Source organism: Podarcis melisellensis (genome assembly GCF_964234715.1).
Source record: "Podarcis melisellensis genome assembly, chromosome: 4".
Classification (NCBI taxonomy): Eukaryota; Metazoa; Chordata; class Lepidosauria; order Squamata; family Lacertidae; genus Podarcis; species Podarcis melisellensis.
Window position 1 is genome coordinate 82,400,746 of NC_138531.1, and position 18,306 is coordinate 82,419,051.

The 18,306-nt window shown below is 42.7% G+C and overlaps 1 protein-coding gene across 1 annotated transcript; it reads right to left on the reverse strand.

The window, feature by feature from the left end:
• Positions 1–3,166: 3,166 nt before the first annotated feature.
• LOC309368142 (uncharacterized protein C11orf87 homolog) lies at positions 3,167–5,953 on the reverse strand. Its single transcript, XM_081907942.1, has 2 exons — positions 5,580–5,953; positions 3,167–4,822 (listed from the first exon to the last, which is right to left on the reverse strand). Exon 2 carries the CDS (start codon positions 4,653–4,655, stop codon positions 4,194–4,196), a length of 462 nt encoding a protein of 153 aa, XP_081764068.1. The 5' UTR covers positions 4,656–4,822; positions 5,580–5,953; the 3' UTR covers positions 3,167–4,193.
• Between the last annotated feature and the right edge of the window lie 12,353 nt (positions 5,954–18,306).

Here is an 18,306-nt window from a genome sequence, read left to right on the forward strand (position 1 = left end):
GTTTTGAAAGGCAGTGCACCTCTGGGGAATTACTGCATGCACTGAGTGCTTATGAGAGAAAAGAAGGCGATTGATTTCAGACACTCAAGCAGAATTGTCATTCTGAAATGCATTGGAGTGACCTGTAAACTTCACACTACTTGGATAGTATGAATCATAATAATTTGTTCATAAATAGTAATAATTTGTTCAAAGCCAAAAGCACAAAATCAGTGGTAGAAGCAACAATCCTCTCAAAGTTAAGTCCCATTGCTTTCAATGGGAGTTAAGTCCATGCTTAAATCTCTCCAAATAAAACCAACAGATCTTCCTTATCTTTGATTGGATTCTGCCTAATATTATCTACATTAAAAGACTTGCCTGCATGCGCACGTGCGCGCACACAGATTTCTGTCCAGCTAAAGTTAGTGGTGTCCTAAGCCCAGTCCTCACTGATGTGTTTACAGATAGGTAGCTGTGTTGGTCTGCCATAGTCAAAACAAAACAAAATCCTTCCAGTAGCACCTTAAAGACCAACTAAGTTAGTTCTTGGTATGAGCTTTCGTGTGCATGCACACTTCTTCAGATACACTGAAACAGAAGTTTCCAGACCCTTCTATATAGTGAGAAGGTGGGGAGGGGTATTACTCAGAAGGGTGGTGGGAATGGGTGATAGGCAGAATCACCCATTCCCACCACCCTTCTGAGTAATACCCCTCCCCACCTTCTCACTATATAGAAGGGTCTGAAAACTTCTGTCTTTAAGGTGCTACTGGAAGGAAAAAATTTTGTTCTCACTGATGTGGTAAACCTGTGTCTAGGCTGTACAACTTCAGAATGATAATCAGGACTCACATGCTTGGATGCTCCTACAATTTAATTAAATTGCAGGAAAAACAAGATGTCAGGGCAAAGGTGAGGCTGGAACACTTTCCCTGGCATCTAGCTTTCTATGTGTAAGGACTTCCTTCCTTTTGTTTGCATGGAAGAACATTCTGTCATGTGAGACACCGCTTGCAGTCTGCAGCCCAAGCACAGATTTACCACCTGAACTACTCTTTGTAACAACAAAGCCCAAGTCCCCTAGAAAATAATGGGAATTGTTTTTATTAATTTTTCATGGCTAGATTGTTATACTGGTTACAATGGAACTGGGGCCTAGTACTCACTAAGGTGAAAATCCTGTTCCTGCAGTGTATTCCACATCATACATTAGAGGGAAGAGCAGAGAGGAAAGATAATCATATAATCATATCTGCCCAACTAAGGAGTTAGGTGCCAGTTTTACATAACTGCATTGCTTAAACCTAATTGCCAGTGCTACGGTGTATTTGGCATGATAAACCATCCCGAGCTTTTGGAGTAGTCTCCTCTGGCTAGAGTGATAGAGTACTTGTCTAAAAGGAATGGAAACATAGATTCTAGCCCAGCAGCAATTTCTCATCTAATTAGCCAAGAGTAGGAGGAAAGATGGAAAAAATATCAATAAGCCAAATTTGTTGCATTTTGATGCCACAGTGGCAGTGCAACACAAATGTGTTGGAAATATGTGTTTGACTGCCCGTCTTCTAAAGCTCCCCCACTCCATGGCCAATCTTCTAAAGTCTATTAATTTAATCAAGGTATCTAAGTGGCATGTCTTGTTTTAAGAGAATTATGCTTTCCACCATCACTGAGGAGAGAATGTGCAAAGGACAGAAGATGAAATATTAAAAATTAAAGGCTGGCTGGGTGTAATGTATATCTAGTTGATGTCCTCTTCCATTTAATTTTTCTCCATTCTATTGCTATTAATTAACACAAACCTAAGGGATTCTGCACCCTCAGACATTGTACAGAAGAGATTTTAGGAATTTAGACAACTCACCTAAAGCAGCCTTGTATTTAAGTACTGGCCTGATAGCCATAGATTACCAGAAATTCCATGCAGGCCACTGAGCAATGTAGTGTGCTTCGTTCCTCTTCTGTGCCCAACATAAAAACCGAGCAGGCTGCTAGAGGATGGAAGCCACATCTTCTGTGCCCAGCACAGAAACACAGATTGCAATATCTTATCTGCCAACCCCCAGCGCACTACTGTTTTGTTTCTTTGCAGGCTAGTACATTTTGTGGGCTTATATACAAGACTGACTCATGGCACTTGCTGGCAGCAAATAATGTCTGATGATGATGATGATGATTTAAAGTAATTTAAAACCAAATCTACTGTGTTTCCTGCAAGCACTATTTCTTTTGACTGAAAGAAATGAGATAATAATTGCAAAACAACAATCCCACACACCTTTGGGCACCATTTCGGCAAAGTTGAGCACATTTAAGCCCTAATAACATCACAGTCCTGGGCACATTTACTCTGTCCATTACACTTGTTCCTTAGTAACATTGCAATGCTATGCATGCCTGTTCAAAAGTAAGTCTCATTCAAAGACCTTATTCCCAGGTAAGTAGGTAGAGGATTGAAGTTTAACTTCTAGAGGAGACTTAAAGCACAATGCTATGAAAATTTACTTGGAAGCAACTCCTACTTTATTCAATGGAACTTATTACCAAGTAAATGAATGTAGGATGGCAGTTGAAGGCACACACTTTATTCTCACCCATTGAAATTAATGGAACTTAACCATGTTTAACTTATTTCCCTTTGTTATCAGTATTAACAACATACAGCCACACACTTTCCTCAAGTAATTTGTGGTCATTTGTCTTTGGGAAAGGACACCACCCCCTTCTGAAATATTATGTTTTAATAATGACATTTTTGTCACACCCCCTTTGGAGGTCTGGATTCACAAGAGAAGAGCAACTGTGAGGGAATAAGTGGTATGTTGTCACCATACAGTATTCTGGATAGGAAGATGCCAAAATTATATCTCAGTAAGAACAGTAGAAGACATCTCCATGTTACACCAATGCAAAACTGAATTTTTGGAAGGATAAACTGTAAGTTAAGAATAACGCAGTAAAGGATGGTGCTTAGAATGTAGCATAAAATCACAGAATCACAGAGATGCAGGGAACCCTGAGGGTCATCTAGTCCTATCCCCTGCAATGCAGGAATCTCAACACAGACTCAAAGAACTGTAGAGTTAGGAGGGACCCTGAGGGTCATCTGAAATAAGACTTCCTACAACACTAGCAATGTGGAAACTTTTTCAAGGATAAAAATAAATTACTGCAGTCACCTTGGTTTTGGTCACCACAAAAGGTATCTTATTCCAGATTTAATATAAGAAAAAGGTTGTTACAATTGAAAATGCCTAAAGAGAGAAACAGAGAAAGATACAACCCAAAACATTCCTGTGGAGTAACAACCCCAGTCCCTCCCATAGATAATAGATATAGGTATAGAAGCATAGCTAGTCTGTTTGGCATACGCAGCTTTGCAGGGCACAGGGCATATAATACTGCAGAGAGAAAGCGAGAGGAATTAAAAAAATTAAAAAGGAGATCAGCATCAGTTGATGGAGGGTCATTTTTTTATTTGCTTATGCTTAATCAGGGGCAGGTGGTTTTATTTTTTTATGCCAATCTCTTAAAAGAGAGTGATGGTGTTGGAAAAGAGGAGGAGGGGAGAACTGTTATTGACACAAGAAACCTTACGAAAAGGTCAGATCTTTCATGCTTCATTGCAAATTGGTCAACAGAACAGTCCCCTCACCTTGCCAGTGCCACTGAGACAAAAGTCCAAAAGCATGTTTAGAAGTAGTCTCTCCCTTTCTATCGCCCCCCCGCCCCCATTATCTCTCCCTCCCTTTTTCATTCTTGGCCAGTGATACAGTCCTTTAAATACCATGACACTTAGGGATAATCTCCAACAAAGAAGGGTAGGGAAATAGAGATATGCTGTTATATATAATCTAGATCATTTATATATGTACATCACAATTGTACTGTCTGCACCTTTTCTTTCAGGGCAGATTACTTTATATTTGGTAGCACTGTGCAGCTTTTTCTTGTCTTCTCTGAAAGGAAAATAAAGAAATAAAGATGCATCCTTCCCTTTGCAAAAAGTCAATGAGAAACGCAATGAAATTTGTCATGCGTTTGCTTTCTGGTTGCTTCTTTCCTTATTAATAATAGTAGTAGTAGTAATAATAATAATAATTTTTCTTCTTAATCTTCTTTAAGATTATTATGATAACCACTCAAATATGTACAAACACCAAACAGTGTCTTTTGGTGAGGTCCCCACAGAAAATAAAAAGGAAAGAAAATCAAGACAATACCACTGTGTGCAAAAGCCCTGGAGTATCTGTGTCCAAACATGATCTTTCAGGATGTGTTTTCTGTGGTTCTGGAGCAGAAGTACACTGGATATTAGAATCCTGGGTGGTTCTTCCCAGCCTGGATGTTTCTCTTCCTTGAGGTATTTCACACGAACCACCTGCCTCAGCGCTGGTGCTGCTGCAGTGGTCCCGTTCGTATTCCTCTTGAGCCTTTTGCATTTTCCGTTTCTTCATCTTCCGCTTGTGGACATGGAAAGTAATGAGGGAAAGGAGGATCAGGCAGAAGATGAGGGCGATCAGAACAATTAAAACAAAAGTGGAAGAGAAAGACTGGAAGAGCTGCCCCATTTGCACGATGCAGGTGGTACTGGCATTTGAAGAGCCAGATGTCCTATTCAAGAGGCAGGGCGGCAGGGAGAGCCTCAACTCCTTGGAGAGCTTGGCACTCATTGAGGAGGCTTTTCGTAAAGACGAGGATCCTCTCTCGTCCTCTCTCGCTGCAGATGCTCGAGCTGGGATGCTGGCAATGTTTCGGGGAAATGCCTTGCCTTCACACCGTCCTTCACGCTCCCTCCCTCTTTTTTTCTCCTTCGCTAAGGAGGAAAGGAAGATCCAGCCTGCAAAAGGGAAAAAAGGAAAAAATATTAATTAAATGTGCCTTCCGTGGCTTAAAAGAAAACCATTATGATACTCCCCTCTCATCTTCTATTATTTCCCCCCTTAACCACCGCTACCTCAAATTAATCTTTCCAGCTGCAGAGGTCTTCCCCCATCCCCCAAAACTAAACACACTTCAGCGGGCGGCATCTAGAACAATGACTGAGGCAGGGTGGGTTGTCGGTGGAGCGGTTTAAACACGCAAGAGAGCGCCCTGGAAATTGAGGACCGCATCCTAGCGGGTCCCTGCTGCCTCCCAAATCTCGGACAACAGGGAGAATCACATAGCGATACATATCTGTCTAGTGATATGCAGACATATAGATATACGGGTATCTAGAGATAGATATAAAATGTTAATCTATATAGATGGATCAAAATATACATAGTCCATGAACTGCATTGGCAACCTCATTTTCTCAAATTACTCAGCAGCTTGGTAGGCGTGTGTTTTCCCTCCCCCCCCCCCCAATAGCCTGACCAAGTTCCAGAGGCTGGCAAAGTTTGGACTTATGCAGACCCCCCTCCCTCCTCGTGCACCTTCTGGGGCTGCCCCCCATCCTACCCCACGGCCGCCGCCCCCCCAAAGCCAACCCCGCAGGCTGTTTCGCGAGGGGAGACCCTGAGTGGGGTGGAAAGGCTGACGAGAGGCAGCGGTGGGGTGGGGGGGGAGTTCCGCCCGGAAGCGAAAAAGAGACGTCGCCCCCCTTCCCTTACCTGGGCCTCCGCTGCGGGGAGTTGTGCCCGGTCTGTGTGTCGCTGGCGAGGGAGCCCCGCGAGTGCACACAGGCTGCGGAAAGCGCTGAATGAAGCGGGCAGAGCCGCCGCCGCCGCTTCGGAGAGCTCAGCGGCCAGCCTATAGCCAGCCCGGGCGGTGACGTCACGCAGCCAGGAGCCTCTGACTGGGCTCCGCTTCCCGCCGCTCCCCCTGTGCCTCGTCGTCGTCGTCGCCGCCGCCGCCTCGCCGGCTTTTGTTTCTTCTTCCTCAGGCGGAGGGGCTGAGGCGCTCGGGAAAGAGGCCTGGCTCCCCCTCAGGCGACGCTCTCCCGGGTCTCCTCCTCCTCACTGTTCCCATAGCACCTTATTTTGCTGCACCCCACCCCCTTCACATGGTTAAAATAAAAATAAAAATATAATAAACCGCGTTCTCCCTCCTCCCAAATCCATAATCGATTGAGCCAAACGAAGCTCCGCGACCGTTCAGAAGTTTCCCGCGCGCGTCCCTCCTCCACCCCGTTATTATTTATTGCCCTTCACTCTTTTAAGGGCATGAAAACTCGACATTTGAAACAACTCGCACGCGTAAAAATAAGGCGGGTCCTAAAAACACAACGCCTCAAGGGCATAGCTGTCAACGTTTCCCCCTTTTTTAAGGGAAATTCCCTTAATCCGAATAGGATCTCTTGCAAGAAAAGGGGAAAAGTTGACAGCTATGCTCAAGGGTAGAAAAGAAAAGTACCAGGGTTTAGGGTGGTTTATATTTATACTGCCATCCCTGCCTCATCCACAAGCACCTCAGCCAAACAAGGCCATAAGTGAAGCCCAGTTTATAATGCCCACCATTGCTTAATCCATCACCACAAGCAAGCCTTAATGCTCCTTCAGAAATAAGAGAAATCCTATTTATAATACAGAGCAGTATAATGGAGGCCGCTCCATTAGAGTGAATGGGGTACCTGCCCCACCAATTTCAGTCTTCCCTAAGCCAGCCCCAAGCAACCTGCCTGCCTGCCTTTTAATTTACAGTCAATCCATGTAGCATTAGAGCATGAGACTCTTTTGATCTCAGGGTGGTGGGTTCAAACCTCACGTTTAGCAAAAGATTCCTGCATTGGACTAGATGACCCCCAGGATCCCTTCCCACGCTACAGTTCTCTGATTTCCCCACCTTAGTCCATATCCTCCAACATTTCTCTGATGAAAATAGGGACGTCCCATCCTATAATGATAATTTTACTATTTATACCCACACTTCTTACTGGGTTGCCCCAGCTACTCTGAGCAGCTTCCAACATACATAAAAACATTAAACATTAAAAAAAACAAAAACCTTTCCCTATACAGGATTGCCTTCAGAAGGCTCGGGGGTCGGATAACTCCATACTCTCAGCGTTTCTCCAATGAAAATAGGGACATCCTAAAGAAAAGTGGGACATTCCGGGATCAAGTCAGAAACCAGGATGGCTTCTCCAAATCAGGGACATCCCTGGAAAATGGGACACTTGGAGGCTCTGTTAGTCTCAGTGTTGCCCTTGTTGAATTCAGCAGAGAGAAAGATGGGGACAAAACTAGAGTTTTGGAGGAGAGGTATGATCGTTGTGGGAGACTTCAACAACCCTGGTATCAGTTGGAACTCAAACCAGGTTGAGAACGTAAGATCCAACAGTTTGCTGACAATTTCATTTTCCAGAAGGTGGAAGAAGCAACAAGGCAATCGACTATCTTGGACCTGATCATCACCAACAGGGAAAAACTGGTCAATGAGGAATAAATGACCACTTCTTAGGGATTCATTATACCAAAGAAATGGAAAGGTATAATTCCAACAAGAAAGAAAAGTGGGGGGCATTTAAAGAAACTGGTGAGGAGCATTCAGATTATCTGACGTTGAAAGGGAGCATGCATAAGAAATGGAAGAAAGGGCAGATCACAAAGGAAGAGTATAAATGAGTAGTGAACACTTGGAGGGAGAAGGTCAGGTAGGCTAAAGCTCAGAATGAGCTCAGTCAGGCTTGCAAGAGAGTTCAAAAATAATAATGAAGGTTTTTTTCAGTTATGTTTGAAGCAAGAGGAAGAACAAGGAAATAGGTGCTCACTGTGGAAAAGATGGAGAAATGCTCTTGGGTGACAGAGAGAAGGCAGAACTGCTCAACACCTACCATATTTTGCCTCTGTCTTCTCTGGAAAGGAAAATAGTGCCCAGCCTGGTGATAAGAGAATAAATAATGCAGAGAGAGAGAGCTGCGGCACAAGATAGGAAGAGAAGTGGTAAGGGAACACCTAGTTACTGGATTCAAATATCCAGGGCCTGGTGAACTGCATCCAAGGGTACAAAATGAACTTGCACATATAATCTGAGGACCTATAATCTCTGATAATTCTTGGAGAACAAGTAATGTCCCTGTGGACTGGAGGCATGCAAATGCTGTCCCCATCTTTGAAACAGGGGAGGTGGGGAGAGGACCTAGGCAACTACCGACTGATCAGCTTGACACTGATACCCGGAAAGGTCCTAGAACATATCATTAAACAGTCGGTCTGTGAGAAGTTAGAAAAGGATTGACATAGTGTGCTTGGACTTGCAGAAAGCTTTTGACAAAGTACCTCACCAAAGACTCCTGAGTAATATTAGCTGTCAAAGAATAAGAGGAAAGGTCCTCTTGTGGATCAGGAAGCAAAGAGTAGCAGTGGCGTAGCGTGAGGGGTGCAGGGGGGGCCGGCCGCACCGGGCGCAACATCTGGGGGTTAGGGTTAGGGGGCGCAAATCCACGGGTTAGGGGGCACAAATTACTTGCCTTGCCCCGGGTGCTGACAACCCACGCTACGCCACTGAAGAGTAGAAATACATAAACAGTTCTCTGAATGGAGAAAAGTAGAAAGTGGAGTTCTCCAAGGATCAAAATTGGGACCTGTGCTTTTTAACTTGTTCATTAATGATCTAGAGTTAAGAATGAGCTGTAAGTGGCCAAGTTTGCTGATGACAGTAATTGTTCAGCGTCCTTAAATGAAAAAGAGATTGCGAAGAGCTCCAAAAAAACCTCTCAAAACTAAATGTACAGGTGGTAAAATGGCAAATACAATTCAATGTAAACAAATATGAAGTCATGCATGTTGAGGCAAAAAAATATTTCACATATATGCTTATACGGTCTGAGCTCAAGGTGAAGGCTCATGAGTGAGACCTTGAGGTCAAAGTAGATAGTTATCCCCATTTTCATTCTCACCTTCATCCCCTTTTCCCTCCCCTGCTCATTTTTCTCAGCTCTCCCTTGCACACAGACAATATCTATTTCCATGCTTTCTTCTGTCTTTTGTGCAGCCCTCTTTGCACAGACACCCATTATCACCTTCACCCCCTTTCCTCTGCATACTCCTTCCTCCTTTTTTCAACTCTTCCTTGCACACAGACCACCACCATTCCCATATCACATCCAACTAAATTACAGTACTCGGTTGGTTAGAGCACGGTGCTGATAATGCCAAGGTTGCAAGTTCGATCCCCGTATGGGACAGGTGCATATTCCTGCATTTCAGGGGCTTGGACTAGATGCTCCTCAGGGTCCCTTCCAACTCTGCAATTCTATGATCTCTATGATTTCACATATTCTGTCATATCATTTGCACATACACACCACACACCATGGTAACACAGTCACTGTATCAGTAACCCCCAGAGAAAGTTAAGTTTAGTTGATGGAAGTACATACATGGGTGTTTGCTTGTTAATCAAATATCTGCTTTAAATTGCTACATTGAACCTCATGTTGAAGCCAACAGGTTCCAGGTGCAATGTAGCAATTTAAAGCAGATATTTGATTAACAAGAAAACACCCATGTATGTACTTCCATCAACTAAACTTAACCTTCTCTGGGAGTTACTGATACAGTTACTGTATTACCATGGTGTGTGTATGTGAGATACACCATAGTAGGGGTACTATGGACTGTGAACTATGCATCCTCAATCTCTCTCATATGTGGTAGCTGAGAATCGAAAAAAGAGAAGTTTTGAGTACAGTGAGAACGGAGAACTAGTGGAAGGAAAATTTTTTGAGTAAAGCTGGAGTGGTCAGTGCCATTTTCCTCTCAGTATTTGTATATCCCTGCTTTGCTTAGACATCTGCTATTGTTTAAAACTGCCATTATTCTCTCAGTGTGTTTCCACCCCTGCTTATTTTACTCAAACCTCGAAGTCCTTTATTTTTGTACAGTGCAATAACAAATTTATTAACTTTGTTTTGTTATGAGAGCAGACCACATCACTGGGATGAACTATTTGTTTATCAATTTTGGGGCTCCATTCCTCATCTGTGTGGTTATGGATTTTATTGGATATTTCTCCCATATTTCTTGTGGCATCTGGATTTTGAAATATTTTCCCCATTACTTCCTAATTTCACCATGATTTGTTTCTGCATTTATTAGCAACTGAAACAATTCTATAACCAACCCTCTTGTATTAAATCTGAAGTTCTGCATTTATTTCTCAGATGGGGTTAATTCCCCAGTTATTTTTTCTCGAATAGCTTTGCTATTGAGGAAATAATGTACTTGCTGTAAAAATAGCCAGTTTGCATTCCGTCCCTGCAATCTGTCCTGTAATTACTGGGTTGTTATGGGAGTCTTGTTTTCATAAAAGACAATTTGTCTATAAAGACCTTTACTGTATCCACAGTTTATATTGCACACGTTGATCTTCACTTGGAAATTAAGGATGCAACAATAGTGGCAAGAAAAGAGACCCCCCTTCATCAGTCTGTGTTTCAATTTCTTCCATATTCTGACAGTATTGAAGATTAAAGGATTTTCTATTCAACACTAGACTTTCTGTGAAAGGATTTTTGTTTCTTTAAAAACATCTTAGCGCCAAATTGGCCATGACATCAGCACACATTTATTTTAACATGTCTGTCCTGTTCATATACAAAGTATTCCTCCCCCCCCCCGCCCCCGCCCCATACTTAGATCACTTCTGGTCTAGATTTGGGGGTGATAAAAAAAACCTATTTGCATAGTTAATGGGAAGTTAAGTCCCGTTGGCTTCAGTTTACTTGATTCTTAAGGAAATGTGCATAGGAAGGGCAAATGGATTTGTTTGGTGGGCTGACAGCTATTAAGTTTTGGTCTTTCCTTCTCTTTTATTTCTTGAATGATTTAATACCACCAGGCTCATGACAGCTGTGTCCACAGTCTTCATGGCAAGCTGCAAATTTTAATTTCTGTGAGATGAAGGGGGTTTGTTGACCTCACCCCACCTCCTTTCCCCTAAAGACAGACTTTTGGGCTTTCACTCTGCTTTCAACGTGTGTCTTAAAAGAGCTAGAGAGTAATCTCTTCCTAATTTGATTGAAAAATTATGAATTGGTGGTGTAAGATAAACAAACAGAATTTGGCTCTGTACTTCTTCTTTTTATCATTTTTAATCCATCATAGCCATATTTGTTCTGAAATAGCATTTAATGCATTTCCCCTCCACCTTATGTATTTTAATGAAAGTATATTTTGTGATGGTTTCTGTCTGGATTTAAGTTTGGGAAACAAAAATTCTAAAGGTAATGCCCATAAATATTTAGTGATATAATGCACAAGTGGTGTGCAAACTGTGATGTAAAGGAGAGTGCCCATAGTTTTGTAGTAGTGGTAAAAGTTCTCTTAAATTGTTTTAGGAGTAAGCCTGCACGTTGAACAATTAGCATGTGGTGGTCCATGAATTTTTTTGAGGTTAAAGAGGTGTCTTCTTACCCATGAAGCTCGGGAACACTGATTTAGATAAAGACTCTGTGTGCATCCTTTAGAGGGCAGTGTGTGGGGACATCCAGCTTCAAGAGGATATGCTGAAATTTGCTGCTGCTGTGCTCGTTTTTCTGTCGCTGTTTCCCACTCCTTTCCCACCCCCATGCTGTTCCCTTCCCTCTCATCTAAGTTATAAAATTGTTTTGTTCAGAATCAAGGCAGCCTCCCTTCACTGCAACTTGCCTTCTCTTATTTGCTCCAGTACAGTGGGAGCTCTTGTTATGCACCAGTGGGATCTTTCCCCCCTTTACAACTCTCTCCTTCTCTCTCCCTCTGCTGTATGTGGCATGCACAGATTCTGAGCAATGAAACTCAGCGCTCCCAGATCTCTGCAGAGCCAGTGCTGCAAGCGGAATGCATCATTAGGAAGACAAAAATGTGGCGGCAGCACAATTTTCTAACTTTCTGTTAATATCTCTATGCAGATCGCTTCAGAGGGGCCAGGGGGTGCAGACATGTAAGCCTGTTGCAAAAAAATATAAGAACAAAAAGCTCCTGCGGCTTCTACATAACTAGCACATTTATTACAGCATCAGCTTTCATGGAATAGAGTCTACTTCATAAGGTGCATGAAGCGTTAGCCTTAATTGGCAGGCATATAGAGGGGGGGGTGAGAAAACTGGGAGCAAATAGCAATGAAATACAAACAAGTACTGTTTGTAACAATTCAGCTACCAAATCCCACCGTCAGAAGCTCACACAAGGACTTCTGCTAGTACAATAGGGCTTCCACCCCATCTCCACATTCCCCTCTCCTTGCCCTCTCCACATTGGCTCGGGGAGAGATCAGGAGACCCTCTAGTTATGCATGGGGGAGGAGAGGAGAATCATTATTTCTTCTGGCAAGCTCAAATGCTTGCACTGATGGAACGATTGTTATTTGCACTATGTTGAGTTTCTCCCCAGGTACGCAAAGTGCAACAGCAGTTGCTGGCCCACCAGTTAAGTAGATTCAGGTAGCTACCTCAAGCAGCAGATGCTGGGCGTTGAGGAGCAGTAGGGTTTTGGATCTGTGTGCACCACGAAGCCTGCCCTGCATCCCTGAAGTGAGCCTTCTCCCATCAGGTGGGGCAGAAGGGGTTGCCAGTTCAGCTTCCTATCTGGACAGCTTCTATATGTGGAATGGGCTTGGGGATTGCCACCTTGTCCTTTGCCACAGGCAATAAAATGTCTTGGAGTGGCCCTGAGCAAGTATGTAGGTCACTGAAGATCTGCTTCAGCAACTCCTGTCTGGCATCTAAGATTTCATTAGGCACTTCCTGCTCATAGTCGTTGTCATAAGGGCAAGATCATTCCTCTCTTAAAACAAAAGCTAAGAATTCCACACTATATTCTGGCAGTGAGGTATGTGTGTGTTCTGCATGCCCATAGCACACACATAGACCTAGTTCTTTTCAGATACATTTCCTTTGTTAGCCTTTGTATGGCACAGAAAGACTGCACATACATTATGTTGAAGCATCTGGAACTTCTGGTTTCCATATTTTAGAATTATGTTTATTAGTTTGTTTGCACACCCCATTCTTCAATACAAAAAAGCTTTTCTAGGCCAGCTTACAAATATCACACAGAAAACAAGATAAAACAAAGAGCAGAATACACGCTGCATTTAAACAGTTCCACCACAGATTACAATTTCATTAACTTTTTTTTTAACCAGAGTTAAGTGTCTACAAAACATCACTTCCTAATGCTAAAAGGACATCAGAGTCAATACCAGTCAGACTCGCTATGGAAAACATTCCATAAGGCGTCACAACCAAGAAATACATTCTTCCAGTTGCCACCCATCACACCTCACCTCAGAGGGTGGTGGTACTTAGAGGAGTGCCTCATGTCAGAGCAGAGGATCCTTCAGGCCCCAAGGCACGTAGGTCTTTATAAATAAACAGAAGTGTACCTGGAAATGGACCAGGAGTCAGAACAGTTGTTTAAGACCTGGTTGAACACTTTCTCTATTCACTAATCTTAGTCAGCATCCAAGCAGTTGTATTTTGACCTGCAGTTTTCAAACAGTCTTCAAAGGCTGTGTAACACATTGCAGTAGTTTTGTCTTTGAATACACCACTATATTATTGCATGAGGGACACGGGTGGTGCTGTGGGTTAAACCATAGAGCTTAGGACTTGCCGATCAGAAGGTCAGTGGTTCGAATCCCCGCGACGGGGTGAGCTCCCGTTGCTCAGTCCCTGCTGCTGCCAACTTAGCAGTTCGAAAGCACATCAAAGTGCAAGTAGATAAATAGGTACCATTCTGGCGGGAAGGTAAACGGCGTTTCTGTGCACTGCTCTGGTTCGCCAGAAGCGGCTTAGTCATGCTGGCCACATGACCCGGAAGCTGTACGCTGGCTCCCTCGGCCAATAAAGTGAGATGAGTGCCGCAACCCCATAGTCGGTCACGACTGGACCTAATGGTCAGAGGTCCCTTTACCTTTACCTTATATTATTGCATGGTGTTGTATGTAAAAATTATAATAATAACAACAGCAACAACATAAATGGTAAATGACCCCTGGACCGGTAAGTCTAGTCAAAGGCGACTATGGGGTTGCAACACTCATCTCGCTTTCAGGTCAAGGGAGCCGGCATTTGTCCACAGACAGCTTTCCAGGTCATGTGGCCAGTATGAGTAAACCGCTACTGGTGCAACAGAACACTGTGGCGGAAGCCAGAGTGCATGGAAATGCTGTTTACCTTCCTGCCGCAGCAGTACCTATTTATCTACTTGCACTTGCGTGCTTTGAAACTGCTAGGTTGGCAGGAGCTGGGACAGAGCAACAGGAGCTCACTCCGTCACAGGGATTTAAACTGCTGACCTTCAGATCGGCAAAGCCCAAGAGGTTCAGTGGTTTAGACCATAGCGCCATCCGCACTGTGTTGTTTGTAGGATTGTGATGTCCTCCCTCTGAAGGCACTAAGGACCATTCTACCTTTTACATATTTATCTGTGATTGGATTTTCACTGTTTGTTTTTGTTTTTTTTACTAAGCTGCAACCACGGAACTGCCAGTTTAGCTAGAACAATGGTGCTGAGGGAGAAGATGCTTAACGTCTTCCCTCATTTCCCCAATCAGAATCAGCCCCTCGTCACCCCAAATCTACTGCATGTTCCACAAAGGAGGCAGGAGCACAGAGAAGAGGGGACCATACACCTCTGAAGTATGAATGTAAGCCTAGGCATCAAAAACTGATTAATTTGCAGCTGCTTCAGTAACCATGCAGTTAACAACATGTCAAGGTAAAGGCTGTGAAGCATAGTGCTAATTTTAGTTACGCTGAACTTATTTTTATTTTATAAAACCATTAGTCTTGTGTAGTGCTGAAGGATAAATCTCCTGTGTGAGACAGTAGGCAAAGATTAATTAATCTGATAAACCAGGTGAAGAAGAGTTATGCTGGGGATGATACAGATACTGACTTTAGTAATGTTGTCCACTTGTGCAACTGGATGGAACATCCATTTAATAGCAGCAGAAACTAGACCTCAGAGGGATGATATACATTTTAACGCTCGTGGGGAATTACAAACCTGCAAGGTTTCATCTTTAGCATCCTGGAGTCAGCTCCATTGAAGAAAAAAAGCCAAGTTTCTGGCAAAGAAGCATAGAAAAATTGTTAACGTAGCAAAAAATGCATCTAAGATACCAATTTGATGTTAAGAGCAGGAGCGCAGCTTGGAAGCTGTGCAGAGAAGTATTAACTCCCAGGTTTCAGACCACATGTGATTGTTTCTGAGGAGCACCTAGATTCCTGGCTAATTCAATTGGTACTAGATGGTGAGTGGCTATTGTTATAAAGCAGAGTTAGGGGTCTTTTGGATCACCAAATGGTTTTGGACTTCAGCTTCTATCAGTCCCAGCCACTAAGGTCAATGGTCAGGTATGAAGTCGGAATTCAACAACATCTAGAGGCCACAAGTACCTCATCCCTCTTATAAACAATAAAATGGGTCAGTTTACTGGGTATGGATGCAAAAGGTCCCCGCCCAATATACATTGATTTATAAAAAATAGTGCCAACAAACTACACACACACACACAAACATATATTTTGTTGTTTAGTCGTGTCCGACTCTTTGTGACCCCATGGACCAGAGCATGCCAGGCACTCCTGTCTTCCACTGCCTCCCACACTTTGGTCAAACTCATGCTGGTAGCTTCGAGAACACTATCCAACCATCTCATCCTCTGTCGTCCCCTTCTCCTTGTGCCCTCCATCTTTCCCAACACCAGGGTCTTTTCCAGGGAGTCTTCTCTTCTCATGAGGTAGCCAAAGTATTGGAGTCTCAACTTCACGCTCTGTCCTTCCAGTGAGCACTCAGGGCTGATTTCCTTCAGAATGGAGAGGTTTGATCTTCTTGCAGTCCATGGAACTCTCAAGAGTCTCCTCCAGCACCATAATTCAAAAGCATCAATTCTTCTGTGATCAGCCTTCTTTATGGTCCAGCTCTCACTTCCATACATCACTGGGAAAACCATGGCTTTAACTATAATATATATATATATATATATATATACACTGGACATTTGTAGGGTTTCTTTGTTGTTGATCTGCAATTGAATATTTGGTTTGTTCAAGAGCAGGCATTTAAACCATGCTTAAAAAACATCCTGTCCTATCATACACACCCTTTGACCCCTCTACAAAAATTTCAAATTGTGCTCACTGGTTGATGTCCCCTCCCCTATAATAAAAATACATTACAGCCAGCTAACTGTGCTAATAATGACATTTCAGATCTTCTTAAATACCTACAGAATTTGATGAGCACTGTTGAGAGGCTTTTGGGGGGGTGGAGTTGGAGATTTGCAATAGCAAACCAAGGCTAAGAATAGAGGGGATAAAACAAACATCCAAAATACCTCACCTACACCTCAAAATGTCAGTATTTTTATTTTGCCACATGCCGCAGAGAAGTTGCAGCATAAAGATCCATAATGTGAATTGGATTTGGTTAGCCACCCTTCATCTGTTTCACATAATGCATTGGGGCTGCAGTTCAGAGATAATTTTGTATATCATTCACTATGACATTTTAAATTGGTAAATACTTGTTTGGGTCAAATTCTATTCTTGGACATGTGTGTGGAGTGCTCATTATCCTCCAACAGGAGAGTCATGCATGAATGGAAAGAGAAAATTTGTTATAAAACTATCCCAGAGCTCTACAGCATAACCTTGTTACGTGATTAGAGAAATAAAATACCTCAATAAAGTAATGCTGGGTGCTATGCACACCTTCCAAAATACACACAGTACACTTGTCAAGCTGAGAACAAATGTTCATCCTATGAGAACTGCGATTGTCTTCATTAGCTGATGTGTTCAAAGAAAATATGTACATGAGTCAAACATTCAAATTCCTTCCATTTGCAGTGGGAGGATGCTTGTCATTGAATTTTTTTAATTTATTAAGTATTATTTTAAACATCACTTTCTATGAAAAAATGGTGCAAATCATAAAAGAAGCCTTTGTTTATCCTCCTTGTGCTTGGTTGAGAAGCAATTTTGAACAGCACTGTACTATTTTCCCTTCACTTTTTTCAGCTCTGCATATCTGGGGGAAATGTAGGAAGACAAACTGCAACCAGATGTTGACAATCGTCAGTCCTGACTAATTATCTTCACCATCTGCTTTTCTTTGGATGAGAGGACTTGCTGGTTGACCCTTCCATTCCCTTTATGGGACCATCCCCAGCCCACTCTCCCTAGCCTTATTATGCCCCTTTCCATCACCCTTTTTCTCTCCTTCCCTACTACTCTAAGAGTGCATGCTAGTCCCAATGAATCTTTTTGAGTCATCTTGTTGCCGGTCACTTCCCTTCTCTTTATTTACAGCTTTCACCCTAGGATCCTCGTTGCTGTTTTCTTCTGAACACGTAACCAACCTAAAGGTTGAGGTCAAATGGAAGCTGCGAGTAACCTGAGGTATTTTGCAACCTCAAGAGAGGAAAAGCAGAATGCCACTTGAATTTCTCCTTACTTCAGGTGCCAGGGGATCGTACTAATGGCCCAACACTTGAAGAGCAAAGCCAGGAGAGAAATTCTCAGCCTCTACTGCGATCTCTGGAGCTGCCCAGCTGCAAAGCTGAGAGCATTTAGCAGCCTTCTCACCAATGTTACAAAGTACATGTGATGCTGCTTGAACATCCCAAGACGAAAGCTGATATTCAAGGAAAATGTTTCCCAGGGTCTCTTGTTTTGATACACATGCTTATCCCTATATTGCCTGTCTCTTTCTTTTTATACAGCACCTTTACCATTATTTTTTTCCTGATGTGTAGAAAAGCTACACCCATTCTAATCTATTTAGCTTTGTGTACGATGCTTTCTTCACCCATTCTTGAAAAAAAAAATCCCTGATGTGAAACTGCTAGAAATGTTCTGGCAGTTACAGGAGGAAGCTTTATCTTTCTAAAAAGGGAGATTCTTTTGGCTCTGTTTTGCAGTCGGAATGCTGATATGTGACAGGGTTCTATCCAAGTCATCCAGCATAAATTTTAATGTATTATAAAACGTCAGCTTTCACTAGTGATAGCAACCAAAATCCACTTCCTTTTCCATTCTCCTCTATGAAAAATGAAGAGTGGTCATAAATAACACAATGGAAGGCCTTTGGCTTTGCATACATATATATCCCCATGTTTAATAATAATAATAATAATAATAATAATAATAATAATAATAATAAATTTATTTATATCCCGCCCTCCCCAGCCGAAGCCAGGCTCAGGGTGGCTAACAATAATAAATAATACAACATTCTAAAATCATTTCATTATAAAATTAATTCAAATCAAATTGATGGCAACCATTGGGCTAGAGTTCTGTGAAGATTGCCAAAGGAGAGAGTCAGGATGTGCCCTGGCCAAAGGCCTGGTGGAACAGCTCTGTCTTGCAGGCCCTGCGGAAAGATGTCAAGTCCCGCAGGG